The 16093-nt window shown below is 43.9% G+C and overlaps 1 protein-coding gene across 3 annotated transcripts in view; it reads left to right on the top strand.

Annotated features, from left to right (window-relative positions):
- The window catches only part of Grin2b (glutamate ionotropic receptor NMDA type subunit 2B), a 436141-nt gene that overhangs the window by 234133 nt on the left and 185915 nt on the right, over nt 1-16093 (top strand). For all 3 annotated transcript variants that reach the window (XM_029535630.1, XM_029535631.1, XM_029535632.1), the window contains one exon: nt 12639-13237. In XM_029535630.1, the coding sequence (XP_029391490.1) occupies nt 12639-13237 (599 nt within the window). The remainder of the gene's footprint in view (nt 1-12638; nt 13238-16093) is intronic.

Below are 16093 nucleotides of genomic sequence, written 5' to 3'. Positions count from 1 at the left end.
TCTCTCTCTCTCTCTCTCTCTCTCTCTCTCTCTCTGTGTGTGTGTGTGTGTGTGTGTGTGTGTGTGTGTATGTGTGTGTTGTATGCAAGCAGAGGATAAAGGATAATCCTGGGTACCATTCCTTGGATACTATTCACCCTTTTATTTGTATAAGAAGTTTATTCACTGGCATGGAGTTTACATAGGGGGCTAGACTGGAAGGCTACTGAGCCTTCTCCCTAGCACTGGGATTACAAGTATGCAGCACCACACCCAGAGGGTTTGGTTTAGTGTTTGTTTGTTTGTTTGTTTGTTTGTTTGTTTGTTATGTGGACATTTGGGAATCAGATGCTCTGGCATTCAAGGTGAGAATGGTACCAACTGGGCTATTGTCGTTTGAAGACCTCTTTGCCATACTAAGAGTATTCCGTGAATTGTTATGAAGTGGGGGAATGCTGGATATCACTGAAGATAGTTAACAACAATTTTCAGCAGACCCGGAGAGCCTGCTCAGTAATTAAGAATTCCTAATGTGCTTGCAGGGTTTGTTCCCCAGCTCCCACCTGGAACTGCACAACCTCGGGTAACTCTATGTCTAGGGAATCCAGTAACTTGTTCAATGCTCCGTAGCCACTGCAGACATGTGTTGCACGTACAAACACACAGGCCAAACACACGTCGGTGGTGTGTGTGCTCAATAAAGTAAAAGTAAATAAGCCTTTAACCTTTATATTGAAATAAAACTATGTGGGCTATTCTATTACTTGCTAACTCTTAATTCTAGAAAGATTAGGCCAACTTTGTCATCTTCCTTCAGAGGTTGCTGATGCTGCTCCTATCTCTTGTCAGTCTCCCGACATCAAGTGGAGAAATGAGTGCTTCAGTTCCTCTAAGTCCCAAGGGGACAACGAGCACATTGGAACAACGAGGGTTTTCCGATGATGAGTTGCTATGTAACATGAGGGCTTTTTTTTTTCTTTTTGAATTTTTTATTAGATATTTTCTTTATTTAAATTTCAAATGTTATCCCCTTTCCTAGTCTCCCTTCCGGAAACCCCCTATCCCACCCCACCCCTGCTTCTATGACGTGTTCCTCCACCCACCTACCCACTCCTGCTTCCCCATCCTGGCATTCCCCTACGCTGGGGCATCGAGCCTTCACAGAACCCAGGGCCTCTCCTTTCATTGATGACTGGCCAGACCATCCTCTGCTACATATGTGGTTGGAGCCATGGGTCCCTCCATGTGTACCCTTTGGTTGGTGGTTTAGTCATTGGGAAGTCTGAGCGGTCTGGTTGGTTGATATTGTTGTTTGTCCTATGGGCTTGCAAACCCCTTCAAGGAGGCAAAGGAAGAAGTCCGGGACCCAGGCTGCATGAGGTCACAGTAGCAAAGGGGAAGCTGTCAGGCTGTCTGTCTGGCTCTATAACAGTAAATCGGAAAGGACAAACTAAGCCATAGACAGTGACCTTATTTGAAGCTAATTCTTTATTATCCCAAATCAGATACCCCTTTGTATGGATAGATGAATGGGAAGGCTATTTTCTAAGACTGTGGAGGGGAGTGTGTGACCAGCAGGTAGTTTTAGGATGGTTTTCCTTGTGCAGGGCTAAGAGCTGGCTTCTGCTTGTGTTCTCTAGGTAGCCATTCCCATTAGAGTTAAATGCGCAGGTGATAAAGGGTAAAACGTTAGGAATGCTGACCCCTTTTGTGTTTGTTTGTTGATGGATATTTACTCCTTTTGAGGTTGGGTTTCATTATGTAGCCCAGACTGACCTCAAACTCGGGACCTCACAGCCTCGGCCTTCCAGGTGCTGGGATCATAGCTGTGTACCGCTACTCCCGGTAGAATGCTAAGCTTGTTTTGTTTTATTTTGTTAACTTTATTCTTTCAAATTTAAAAATTACATTCATTCATTCGTTCGTTCATTCGTTCATTCATTCATTCAGTGTTTGTGTGTATGCATGTGTACACGTGTGTATGTTCCATGGCACACCTGTGAAGATCAGAGGACAAGTTAGCAGAGTTGGTCTTCTCTCTCCACTACACGGCTCCCAGGGATCAAACTCAGGCTGCCAAGCTAAGTGACAGGTGTCTTTACCTACTGAGCCATTTCACTGGTCCAAGGAACTCAGAACTCTAAATTATTTGGTTTTCAGTGCTAACTTATGCTAAGAATGAACCATCAAAAGCTTTGGATACTTCTGCCAAAGGAAAGGGAATTTCCACTTAAAGCAAACCGTAGTAACATCAAAAGTTCAGAGAAACTTGTGTGCGGCTAATCCAACACAGATGCCAAACATGGGATGCCATCTCTATGCCACTGCAGACCATGATATCTATGGATGTGAACAATAGATTCAGGGAGAGTCAGAGAGAGCTTTTACCCTCATCTATGACACAGGACTGTCTGCCACAGGGCAGCTCACCAAGCTCTCAGCACCCCATAAGATCAGGTGAGCCCCGATGTCAATCAGACTAGTGTGGGTATACAGTCAGGGGTCTTTAAAGGTCACAAATGAATGCAAGGACGCTGGCATTAGTAACTTGGTAGTAAGCCCACTGCAGAGCAGGAGCTGGGACTGTTGAGAGAGAGCGAGGAGGTATCTGTAGCTGTGGAGAACTGGGTTTAGGCAGCTTGTCAGCAACTGTGCAAAGTGGTTGGAGGTTCTGAATAGAGCTCTTCATCTGGAAGAGACTGGAATAAAAACCAGGACACAAGGAAGCAACGTAGTCCACTGGGCTGGGTGCAAGCACATGGTAGGCACACAGGAAATCCAGCGCAATCTCCATGGCCAAGAATATCCAGCCAAGCTCGTGGTCAGGTTTAGAAGAAGGTGTTGTGAGGGTGGTTCTTGGCCAGTCTGAGTTTAGATAACAGCAGGCAGCTACCTGCTGGCCAGTGTTCTAAGTCCTCTGAGTGAAGCAGGATAGGCAGGTACTGCCAAGTGTGGCTGGTATTCAAACACCACCACCAATAAACCTAAAACACCTTTTTTGTATGCTATGCTATTTTCCTTTCTTGAGCAGTTCAAAATGCTTGTTTCTCTTAAGATAAATGACCGGCTTGGGTTTAATGATGTAAATAAATTCTGAGGCATTTTGATTGTGAATACCTGTACTTCACTGTCTTCAATGAATGAACAATCTATTTTCCAAACCAGAGACATGGGGAAATCAATCACTGATGTTTAATGAGGGGGGAAAAAAAAGAAAGAAAGAAAAACTTTCTCATTAAACTTCTTGCTGGATTTAGCCATTGGAGACAATGGCTTGATAATTGGTGCTAAATAAGTGTGACTGATCCACATTCAAGAGTCAGCCATGCCTTGTGGCTCTGATCTCTCCATATGGAGCAACCAGGGGACAAAGCATGCTTTGTTTTCCAGGGATCCTTAAAGAGACCCATGGGGACAAATATAGTGACTGTATCCAGAACCAGGGCTTTCTTTCTCATTGGCCACACAGGAGGCAGGGGCACTCAAAGCTTAAGCAAATAAAACGTTAGAAAACCTTTCTATTCTTGGGGGCCTTGTTCGCGCCACTCCCCTCTGTGTGAGAATGTGGTGTTCTGATGAAACACACATGAGGAGCTGGGAATGGCAATTTGTTGGAGACAAATGTTGACATGTTTACTCGGAAAAGTGTCACTTGCATGCCAGGGATCTCATTGGCTTGTACTTAACCCCACTCTTTAACAGCAATCATAAATTCAGAGATGCTACCTGTTTGGCTTAAGTTAAATGAAGAGATTTTGATAGCCTATAAGTTTGGGGTTTGGTGTTTCATATTTAATAAGAGAGAGGTTGTTTTCCCTCTCAGTAATTAGGTTTTGGATTTATGGTAACTTTCTTTATATCCTGTCTATGCCAATATCTACACTGGGATAAATATGGAACACATTTGATTTTATATTGATTTGTCTAAATAGTCTGATTACTGATAACTTTACTAGCTAATTAATGTTAGTTTAATATTTACACTGTTTTTGCCCACCTCATTTCTTAAAATACTTCTCTTCTCAACCACTCTCTCTCCACTCCCCATCTATTTAAAAGTACATCTATTGCCTCAAAGCTAAGATGCCTCTAAAGCTAGGGGTGGGCTGAAGTTGGGAGGGATAAAAGGTGCACAGGATGGAGAGGATCTACAAGGAGGATGGGAAGGAGCTGTAGGGAGGATAGAGTAGGGGTAAATCTGATCAAAACACATTAGATGCATGTATGAAACTCTCAATTAAAAAAAGCTGCATCTCATCCATCACAGGGCCTGGTTGTTGCTGAGGCTCGTCTGCCTGCTTTTTTTTTTTTATAGAAAAGAGGCCTCTTAACGGAACTCCAGCCCATCAGAGAACTGTTTTGATCTGCAGAACGGAGTAGGCCATAGAGAGGAATTTTAATTTACCATGAAATGTAATAGGCTTGTTAAGGTTTTGACAGCCCGGGTACATCGCAGAGGAGGAACACATTCCTGCAGTTCTCTTCCTGTTCTCCAGCCCTTTGCTCTGACATCAGGGCAGGAGCTCAGCTAGGTGTCCAAGTAAGGGTGGGGATGAGAACGTTCAGTCTCCCCTCTTACTCCTCCCAGGGTCCTTCCTACAACTATCCGAGAGACCTAGAGTTCGTGAGGAACTGGGAAGACATTCTCAGAGTAAATATCTTTAAGGCAGTTCCTAGTTTACATTTAGGGGATCACAAAACTGAGAATGCTCACCAGGGAGGAGAGTGGGACAAATTCCAGGAGGGAGTAAACTTGTCTTTGGAAGAACAAAAAATGCTAGCTTCTGTGGAAGGGATTTAACTACTTGGGGTGGCTCTTAAAGAAGTCCAATCGAGCTACTGAGTGTTATGTTTGCGGACCTCTCGACATTCAGTATTCTCCTTTATGTGCAGGGCTTTAAAGAAAACGAGTCTGGCATTTGACAGGTGGGAAAATTCCAGATTCTCAGCCCAGAAGCTTCTGTTCTATACTTCTGTTGTGGCATTTCCAGCTAATGGTGACACTGGAGAAGATCAGATGTCCCTGTATTTTCAGGCATTGCACCCAAAACTGGCACCACACAAACTCATCTTAGGTAGCCAACTCCAGCCTTAGTGAGCTGAAAAAAAAATGGGTAGCGTGGTCTGAGGTGGGCCCTCTGCAGAGCTAGTGATCTCTTGCTGTCCAGGGAGAGAGGAAGTCTTCCCTTTGGCATGGAAGAAACGATTCTATCCCTCACGTAACTTCTAATTTTCTGTAAATTTAGAAGAAACACAAAAGGATACCCAGGAATTCTCTTGTAGCCTGTATTCTTGTCCTGCCATCTTATTCTTTCTTTCAAATCTGGTGAGCTGAAGAGTTATCAGTGAAAGCCTAGCAGATCTAGACTTTCAGCGAGATGGAATTCTCTCCAAGGAAACCCTCTAAGACTACTGGTGAGCATGTAAATTAGTGTAGACCCCGTGGAAACCCACGAGAAAGCTCCCTAGAAAACTAAAACTAGAACCGTCTTCTGATCCAGTTCTGTTACCCCCTTGTACACATGGCTACAGGAATCTCAGGCAGCTGAGCGTCCACAACTGGCGTGGCAGTGTTCACAGTTGTTGGATGTTGGAACAAGTCTGTGTGCCATAAAGAAGCATGAGATGTTGCTGATAGTGAAATTGACCTGGGGGCCATTGTGTGACACAAGATAAGCCAGACTCAGAACGACAATGACCACATACTCCCTCTCCCCTATGGAATCTGGATGAAAATATATAGTGGGCCATGAAAGTCAGGGGGAAGGAAAGGGACAGGGAGGGGTGAAGAGTGAGACTTGAATGGTGGCTATGAGGCAAGGATATGATGCACTTGAATGCAAATATCATAGCGAAACCCATTACTTTGTACAATTAATACACACTAATTGAAACCTTAAAGCGAATGACTTGGGGACAACAGAGGAAAAATTTTGTTTGTTTTCATATGAAATGACTCAAATGCCCTAGCAGAACCATTTTCCCGATGATGTTACAAAGCCCTAAGAATAATGCAAAAGATGTTAAGATACTAAAAAAGTACTCAAGAAAGAAAGCTAGTAATAGATTTGAGAATTATATAATTATATGCTTGCACCATCTGAGAAAGCAGGATTTTGTTGGTTTGTTTATTTATTTGTGTGTGTGTGTGTGTGTGTGTGTGTGTGTGTGTGTGTGTGTTGTATGCATGTGTCAGCAAAAATGCGCTTTATCCAGAGCCACCTCCCTGGCCATAGAAGGCAAGGCTTTAGCAGAAAGATATGTGTGTTAACCCTGTGGATACTTGGGAAGGTGGAGAGTTTCAGTGAGGAGGGAGGGTATGAGGACATAGGATGTGCTGGATAAAAGAGATCCCAAATCAAGTGGATTGACTGCTTCGTTTAGTGAATAAGGAAGCCATGAAGGGCTAAGGCAGAGAGTAGCATGATTGATTTATATTCTACAAGAATCACCCTGCTTCCTTATGAAACACGGTGGAGCAATAGTGGCTGGGCCATTTAGCAGCTTTTATGGTGATAGGGTGAAGGAGGTCATTTCCAGTTCGTAGGAGACAATTGGCTGCACATTGACCTTGGACTTGGCATGTCAAGGTCACCTCTGCAGGAGGAGCTTCAGTGGGGCGGTGCTGCAAGCCTGGAGTCAGGTTCAGAAAGAACAGAACGAGAGGAAGGGGATTAGAGGAGGTGTGCAAAGATGAGGTGCTCAGCGTTTTCAGCAATGGGAGTGTGTCGGCGTGCTGGTAGTACTCTGCCACCATGACTGCCTACGACAGAAGAGTCTGCCCTCTTCTTAGAGTGCAGGTTCCATGTACCATTGTAGGCACAACCCATTGCACCATCAGCGTGGGAAACTTCACGATGTCATCAGGATATTTTCTGCCAACTTTCCACCCATCCAATCAAGTTTCTTTGTAACAATAGTGAGCATACAGAGCTGTTTAGGATTTTAAAGATAAATAAAGACATTTGAGCATGGGGAGATGAGCCAGTCAGTAAGAAACTTGTTATAGGACCTGGGTTTGAGTACCCAATACTCTTATAAAAATCTGGGCATGGCCACAAGTCTCTTTAAACCTGGCACTGAGACATGTGTGAAGATTGGTGGATTCCTGGGGCAGCTCAGCCGGTCTAGACAGTCAGTGAGCTTTGGGTTCAATGGGACACTGTCTCAGTAAGGAAAAAAGTGTGGCACTTCTGTCTTAGTCATTGCTCTATTGCTGTGAAGAGATACCATGACCAAAGCAACTATATAAAGCACTTAATTGGCAGTTACTTGCAATTTCGGATGTTTAGCCCATTATCATCATGGCAGGAAGCATGGCGGCATGTGGGAAGACAGTGGAGAAGTAGCTGAGAGCTGCATTCTGATCTATAACCAGAGAGGAAAATGGGGAGGGGTGGCAGGCAGACAAGTAAGCAGGCAGACAGACAGACAGACAGACAGACAGACAGACAGACAGACAGGATGTGGGCTTGGCATGGGCTTTTGAAATCTCAAAGCCAATCTTCAGTAACCCACTTTTTCCAACAAGTCCACACCTCCTAATCTTTCTAATACTTTGAAGTAGTGCCACTTCTTGGCTTGGTAACCAAGCATGCAAAGGTATTGGCCTACTTGGCCATTCTTATTCAAGCTACCAAGGAAGATGATCAAGGAAGACACCACTTGCCTCTACACGTGTGCATTCATGTGCACTTGCATGATGTATGTAGGTATATAAACACACCACATACTATGTGCACACACATACAGAAAACCCATTGATAGAAGAGATAAACTTGCTTGCTATCATGTGGTAGGTATTATGTTAGAGACAGAAATGCACAGTTTAAAAGGCCCAGACGATGGGGATTAACCTCCCCTTGAAAAGATACCATCTATCAAAGGAACGGGCCATGATCTAGGTCTGAGGGAAGAATGAAGTTAGATAGAGCGCTGGAAAGGAACCTTTCAGCAGATAGGAATGAAGCTCCTGTTTCTTAGGGTGATGGAGAGCTCACCACCTTGTGAGGCTTATTCCATTAAGAAATATAACTACTACCAATGCATTTCTGATATTCAGCTGACCCCTCTTCACCCTAGTTATGACATCTCTAGTCAAAGAGCAGAGGATTATCTTTCTACTGCATGAATGACCATAATGTATGAACATAAGTATAATGTTAAAATATTTCCTTTTTATTTTTATTCATGGGTTTTGTGTGTGTGTGTGTGTGTGTGTGTGCGCGCACGCACGTGTGTGTGTGTGTGTGTGTGTGTGTATGTTTGTGTGTGTGTTCATCCACATGAGTGTGCATGTTTTTACATGGGTACATAAAGTCCAGAGCTCCATATTTGGTGTCTTCTCTATCATAGTTCACCTTATCTTTTGAGAAAGGGTCTTTTATTGTACATGATGCTTAAAAATTGGCAAAAATGGCTGGCCAGTGAACTTCAGGGACCTGCCTGTCTCTTATACCACTGAGCTAGGGTTACAGCCAGATACAACCATGCTCAGCATTTCTTTTTTAACGTATGGGTGCTGGAGATCCAAACTCAGGTTCCTCATGCTGGTAAGGCAGTCACTTTACCAACTGAGCCATCTTCCCAGCCCTTGGGTTCATACCTTTAAGACATCCTTCTCCATGTTTATAATGGAGGGTAAGTGGAGTCAGGATCCACAGAAAGCAGCCTGAGTGTGAAGGCTGGGTGAAGCTTGAGGGAAGATGGATCCTGACATCAACACTGAGAAAGGTACAGGCAGGGGAAACTAGACTGAGCAGAAGAGGAGGTGCAGTTGTCACAGCACTCTACTGACCTTGTAGGGGATTCAGAAGTTAGAGCAACCCTTCAGAGCTGCCTAGCTTTAGAGCAAACAGAGCAGGACTTTATAACACCTTGACAGCCAATCATGCCGGGAGGGTTCTGTATCCAAGGAAGAGACACATTCTTAGATGAATGGCTTGTTTCATCTGGTGTGTGTGTGTGTGTGTGTGTGTGTGTGTGTGTGTGTGTGTGTGTGTGTGTGNTGTGTGTGTGTGTGTGTGTGTGTGTGTGTGTGTGTGTGTGTGTGTGTGTGTTGGGGGCAGGGAACTGAGAAGATGTCTGTTACCAGGGGCACTGTGGTCACTGGGATACTTGTTTCTTTAATTCGGAAGTGGATCAGTAGGGGATCTGGATGATGAAAAACATCTTGTGCTCCTAATTCTTTAGGCAACTGTTTTCTGTGGCAGATAATGGAATGAAAAAAAAAACTTCTTTTTATTTTTCCTTATTAGCAAATAAACACCACAAACATCAATATAATGGAAGTACAGCATAAAGGTTGTAGACTGATGGGGTCTAATGTACAATTCTACCTCCCCTGTGCTAATTGCTCATCTCAGTTAAGGCAGCCTTTTATGCAGGAAGACTTTCAAGATGCTCTTAAGGCAAGTTGAAGTGCATTCATGCAATAAATTTGGCTGGGAATTTTCACTGGAGGGAGGTGGCTTCTCCAAGGACCCCTGAGTGTCAACATTTTGTAATAGCATTAGAAGATAAAATTGTTCACAGGGACTCACAGTGAACTGCAAACAGAATTATGTCTCTGTCCTTCATCTTGATCACTAGTGGGGTGATCATAGCGTATGCTGGGTACCTTCAAAGATAGATGTGTGGCCACCAGGGTTTTCCACTCTGTGCACATATGAAGATTATGCTTTGATTTGTGGCAGAGACCGTAATTTGCAAAACCTGTCACCATTTGCAACTTAGAGTTAGCTCAAAGCTTTGTTGGGAAAAAAAAGAGCTACTCTATTCCTGCCCACTGTACACCAGACTGTTGCGTCAACTAAATAAACAGCACTATACTCCTCATTATACAGGAAGCCTTTGCCCAAGCCATAACTGTCTCTTGGTTTCTACTTGGCTTTAGCAGACTTGGTTTGGTGGCTGATAAAATGGCTGTAGAAGGCATGCTCATTGAATTGAGGCCTGGCAATACAAAATGGGTAAGGTGAGCATGCTGAGGGCTGTATAGAAGAGGGGTTGTATATGATCATGACATTCGAAGGTGTGCTCAGAGTGTCTCATGCTCATTGTAGATTAGTTTTCTTTGCAAAATATTTGGCCAGTGTCTTTATGAGTTCAATTTGTAACTGTTGGGGAGGTATTAGGAGAAGACAAAAAGGAGAGAGGGTCAAGTTGCTGTTTAGCAGATTTTTTCATCCTTTAAGTTCAATCTCATTAACATTGACCATCTGAGATTGACAGCCATGAGTTTTTTTCAAGGCTGATTCCTGCTATGTGTTTGAGCCAATTATGGCCTCACCATATGTAGGGCTCATGTGCATTCAAGAGTCTCCTTGTGATTAAATTCTGTTCACCCATCATAGAACAGGTTGATTTATTTCATTTGCAATTGAGATTTCCTTCTCCCTAAGTCCTGTACATCTTAAAGTATATTGAAAGCATTTTCACTTTGTGTAACCATTGGGCTTGGGGAAACTCACAGGATGAGATTTCCCATGTGAGACTCTCCAAGACCATGTTTACAAGAAAATCAAGCAGATATCTCCTTCAGCAGCGTCTATTCAAGATGAGTTGCTCTGTCAACGGGCTTTCTTTTCTAGCTTTTTTCCCTTGTGGTTCTCTGCAGGTCCCTGACAAGCATTGGAATAATTAAGCTTCATTGTCTCAGATACCCACTTGTCTTAGTCATTTTAAGCTGCTATAAAAAATGTCATAAAAGAGACAGCTTATCAACAACACAAGTTTAGTTCTCATACCCCTGAAGGCTGATCATTGGTGCTAGCAGGTTTAGTGTTTAGTGAAGACTCCCTCTTCAGTTTGTAGAGGCAGCTACTCTGTGTGTCCACTCAAGGTGGCAGGGTCAAGGCAGCTCTCTGGAGTCTCCTTTAAAAGGACATTAATCCATTTCTGAGCTTTTCCCCTATAAGACCTATCATCTCTCAAAAGACAACACATCCTACTACCTTCACCCTGGAGGTTAGAGAATTTATTAATAGGAAGGAACAATACTTAGTCCACATCACAGCTGTAACCTTCAATGGAAGACTGGCTACTTTAGCTTGAAGAATACTCCTTGTGTCATAGAGGAAATCCAGGAGCAAGGTCTAGCCAAAGTTCGGAGTGGGCACACATAGTGCCTTTAATTATTCTAATCTGAAGTAATTCCCATTCTTCATCCTATCTATTGTTGCTGCTTCATCGTCCCTATGTTTTTGACTTCTGTAGTCCTTTGGGGGCTCATCTCTGTTAAACCCAGTGGAGACAAGCATGAAAAACAACATGGATCCATTAGCAGAAAGATCCACCACCCAGTAGATAAACATATCTTCTACTCTGGGTAGGCTGGAGTCAATGTGACCAGTCCAAGCATGAGAAGAACCACATGTTACTCTGGAAAGCCAAGGGGATGGCAGCTCTCACTGCCCAGCTAGGGTCTTGAGATAAAACAAGTAGGATATTTTCCAGCTGTATTTTTTTCAATAGCTGGCATTCAGGAAATACTTCGCTGTGTCTTTGCTATTTATTCCTGGGTTAAGAAATCTCTATATAATTTTGCTTAAAGGTCCAATTTCTTGGTCTCTTGTAACTATACTTTAAAGCCTGGGTTGTTGGGGGTTGGAGGAAGAAATGTCCCTTGAAGAGGGACACAATTGTGTTAGCCTAGACTATTTCAAAATGGACAGAGGCTCTCAGATGTAAGGTGAGGACATAGATTAAGAGAAGTGACACCATTACCAGGAACAAGTCAAGAGGAAATGGATGGAGAGAGGCTGAGGCTGAGAGGGTATTCATTTTGTGGTTTCAGATTCTTGTAGCTGTGTGGTAGAACCAAAATACAGGTTTTTGAGTTCTCAAAGCAGCAGGTAAAATGGAGCTTAAAATGAGAGAAATTTCAAATGGCTTCTCCCTAAAAGGGAAAGGGAGAAAACCATGTTCAGAATGATCTGTGTGTGTATGTGTGTGTGAGAGCACATGTGCATGTATGTGTTACACAGATCAGTCTAAGACCCATGACACTCTATGGGTTAGAAAGCAAGCCCCCCCCCTCTCCTGTTGGTTTCTCTAAAATCAAGCACAGCCGCATAAGCAGTCTAGCTATGAGAGCTTTAATGGACGGCTTAGAGGGCTAGCTTGAGCTCCCTCTAAGTCGTATATGTTATTATCAGGACAACCAGTAGAGAATGAGCTAGGTTGAAAGAGAACGCAAGCAACATTCCTGCTATTCAGAAGCCCAAAGCCGGAGGCTTCCAAGCAAAAGTCTCCTGAGACTAAAGAGAGACTAGAGTGAGCTCACGTCCAGACTGGGAAGCCCAGTAAGAACCTGCATCAGTTTTTTAATGGACAGTAAGGGGGCACAGTGAGTCTATAGACTCAGTGGTAAACCATAGCATATGAGACCTCGGCTTCATTCTCCAGTCCTATGGGGGCTTTGTTACTAACAGGTATATGCAATCGTTGGTTTCCATAGCTAAGCATCAGATACATTGTGGATGAATGTACTTACACCAAAATTCAAAAACCTTTTTTTTTTCTACTGAGAATTTTGAAAATAAAATATCTATGAGGGGAAAAAATGAGCATGTACTTTTGTATCCAGTTGATTCATAATCCCCGTGGCTTGATTTTTTTCCATTTCTCCCCTTTCTTTTGTATTTTGACTACTCTAGGATGAGTCCTCCATGTTCTTCCAGTTTGGCCCATCCATTGAACAGCAAGCTTCTGTCATGCTCAACATCATGGAAGAATACGACTGGTACATCTTCTCCATTGTCACCACATACTTCCCCGGCTACCAGGACTTTGTGAACAAGATCCGCAGCACTATTGAGAACAGCTTTGTGGGCTGGGAGCTCGAGGAAGTCCTCCTGCTAGATATGTCTTTAGACGATGGTGACTCTAAGATTCAGAATCAGCTGAAGAAGCTCCAAAGCCCCATCATTCTCCTCTATTGCACAAAGGAAGAAGCCACCTACATCTTTGAAGTAGCTAACTCAGTTGGACTGACTGGCTACGGCTACACATGGATCGTGCCGAGTCTGGTGGCAGGGGATACGGACACGGTGCCTTCAGAGTTCCCCACGGGGCTTATCTCTGTGTCATATGACGAATGGGACTATGGCCTTCCTGCCAGAGTGAGAGATGGGATTGCCATCATCACCACTGCTGCCTCGGACATGCTGTCCGAACACAGTTTCATCCCTGAGCCCAAGAGCAGTTGCTACAACACCCACGAGAAGAGAATCTACCAGTCTAACATGCTGAATAGGTGAGTGTGGAACCGTCCTGCATGAGCACATGGTGGGGGCCAAGAGAGAGCCTTGAAGGTGGGGCTTAGAGGTGGACCAAAGGCAAGACCAGGGATTGGTTGTTCAGGATGGCAGCAGACTGAAGGCTGACCTTGAAATGGTGTTTGGTCGTAGTGGGGAGAGCATTTAGTTAAACATTGCTCTTTTGTGTTCTTATTCTAACAAATAGCAAATCAATCGATATGCTTGCCTGGCACACACAAAGCCCTGGGTTCTATCCCCACACTTGGTGTGGTGGTACACATCTGCAATCCCAGTTCATGGGAGGGCAGGAGGATCAGAAGTTCAAAGTTGTCATTTGCATGCAGCTAGGGCAGCCTGCGTGAAAATACACAGCCTTCATCCCCATGCATATACACACATGCATACACACATGCTCACATACAAACTCATATATACACATGCATACACATGTACACATACATAATCTTTCTCACACACAGAGAGGAAGGCAGGCCTCATTTATTGAGGACCTACTATGTGCTAAATGTTGCTGTAAGAGTTTTCATATTTTACCTCTATCTCCCAATCCCATCAGTTAGGTTTTTAAAAAATCATATCCATTTTATAATATATGAGAATAAGGCTTAGAGACACAGATTGTCTTCGATCAGACTGTGAGCAGGTCAACTTGGGACCGAGCCCAGGCCTCTCTGATCCCTGAGTGTCACCATAGTTAGTAGGCTTTGAAAAAAGGGACAGGAGTAAAGTTGCTGTCTAGGGAGGAAGTGGAGAACAGCCACCATTAGCTTGTGGAGAAACAGCCCTGGACTCCTTACCTTTACTCTTCAGCTGTCTGTCTTCATGAGTCAGTGTGCTGTAGTAGTCTAGTTTGTAGCAAAGCCAAGACTCTGTTTCAGTCCCCTGCCCTCTTTCTTTGCTCTGAGAAAACACTGGAAGGGAGCCACTTAAAAGGAGGGATGACGACATCCTGGCCTGTGGTTTTCGAGGCATCAGCTCATGATTGACAGGCTCGTGGCTTCTGCCCATGAAGAGGGAGGAGGACACCAGGGTGGAGAGTATGTGGTGAGGAAGGCAGTTTACCTCACAGGATGCACAAAACAGAGAGAAACAGAGAGATACCAGGTACATCCTTCAAAAAGTTGCCCTCAGTCACCTAATTCCTCAAGCAAGAGCCCACCTTCCAAAGCTCTTCCCACATCCTAAAATAGTTCCACCAACTGGGCACCAGGCATTGGTCATGTGAGCCCCAGGGAGGATGTGTCACATTCAGAACTTCACCTGTGGAGTGCTGTGATGCTGTGCCCCTAACCTCACCTCATTTGAGGCAACCATGACTGGTCCACGCCCTTCTGGAAGCTGATTGACGGCGTGAGGAGATCTTATACCACTCCTTTGTGATTTTTGTGGTTTTGTAAAATCGTCCTGTATGTAGGCTGTACAGATCCAAACAAAACAGAACACTAAGAAGAAATTTAAGCTAACCTGAATTACGTATGATTCAACTAACCATATATAATTAAGTTAGTGAGGAACCACCCTCAATATCTTGCTATGCATTTGTATCTATATGGGTTTAAGTATATACTTTTACACAGGTGGAACTATGGCCTGCTGTTCAATAGATGACTTTCTTTTGTACAGAGTCTGAGAAACGTAAAATACCTTTGGTCAAAGTTCACATGAGTTGCTGTGTTTAATCTCTGGAGGGAAGTTGATCTATAGTCTCTAAGCAAAGCTCTTAATCTAGAGTTAAAGTGAAAAACAGCTTTATCTGCTGTTTACTTCTGAACTAATGGTCACTGACTCAATATCTGCTTATTCTCTGAGATTACATCTTTGGTCACACCCTAGCCCTGGATTCCTTTTTTTTTTTTTTTTTTTTTTTTTTTTTTTTTTTTTTTTGGTACTAGGAATTGAACCTAGGGCCCTGTGTGTGTGTGTGTGCTATACACACACACACACACACACACACACACACACTTTTTTTTTAAAAAAATTTTGATTTAGGGTCTGACTAAGCTGCCTAGACTGGCTTTGAATTCTCTCTGCAGCCCAGACAGCCTTGAACTTGTAATTGTTTCAGACCAGCCTCCTGGGTAGCTGGGATTCCAGGTCTGTCCCAGCAGGCCTAGCTCCCAGCTTGTGTTTTAAACCGGGTAAAACATTTCTTTTCATACCAGGGGCACTGGGAAGCCATGCCTCCAAATCTGAACTGGTCTGACGATTTTCCCATTCCCAGATTCCTAACCAAATTTACACTGTCTGAGATGCATCTTACTAGAGGATTAAAGAAATTAAAAATTCCAAGATCTCCTCAGTCCTTTGTATCCCTGATAGCTCACAGCCAGTGGGCTGTTCTTCGTGGGTTCAAGTCTCTGGGCACCTCTTGAATGCCTTGGCTGTGTGGTCCTCTTTCCCACTGCACCCCTGCCCATCCTCTTCCCTACGCTGCTGCTGCAGACCTCTTGACTTCTCTCCCTGGAGCCAGCTCTGCTTCTTTGCAACCCATGCTGCAACCAGAGTGATCTACAATCAAACGCGATGTCATTGCCCGCCTGCTTAATGCTTTCTAGTAGCTTTTTTTATTGCTGCTCTAATAAGGAAGAGTCTCCTTAATATGGTTTATAAAGTTTTACACAGCATGGGCTCTGCCTGTCTCTGCAAAACCGTCTCTCATGCCTCTCTCCCTCCAACGTGACCTTCCCAATGCTCTGAACACACTTTACTTTTTTTTTTTTTTTTTTTTTTTTTTTTTTTATACACTAGGGGCTGCGGGGCAGTGGTGGTGCACACCTTTAATCCCAGCACTTGGGAGGCAAAGGCAGGCAGGTTTCTGAATCTGAGGCCAGCCT

Source organism: Mus pahari, chromosome 2 (assembly GCF_900095145.1).
Source record: "Mus pahari chromosome 2, PAHARI_EIJ_v1.1, whole genome shotgun sequence".
NCBI classification, from domain to species: domain Eukaryota; kingdom Metazoa; phylum Chordata; class Mammalia; order Rodentia; family Muridae; genus Mus; species Mus pahari.
This window is presented reverse-complemented; position numbering and strand designations above follow the sequence as displayed.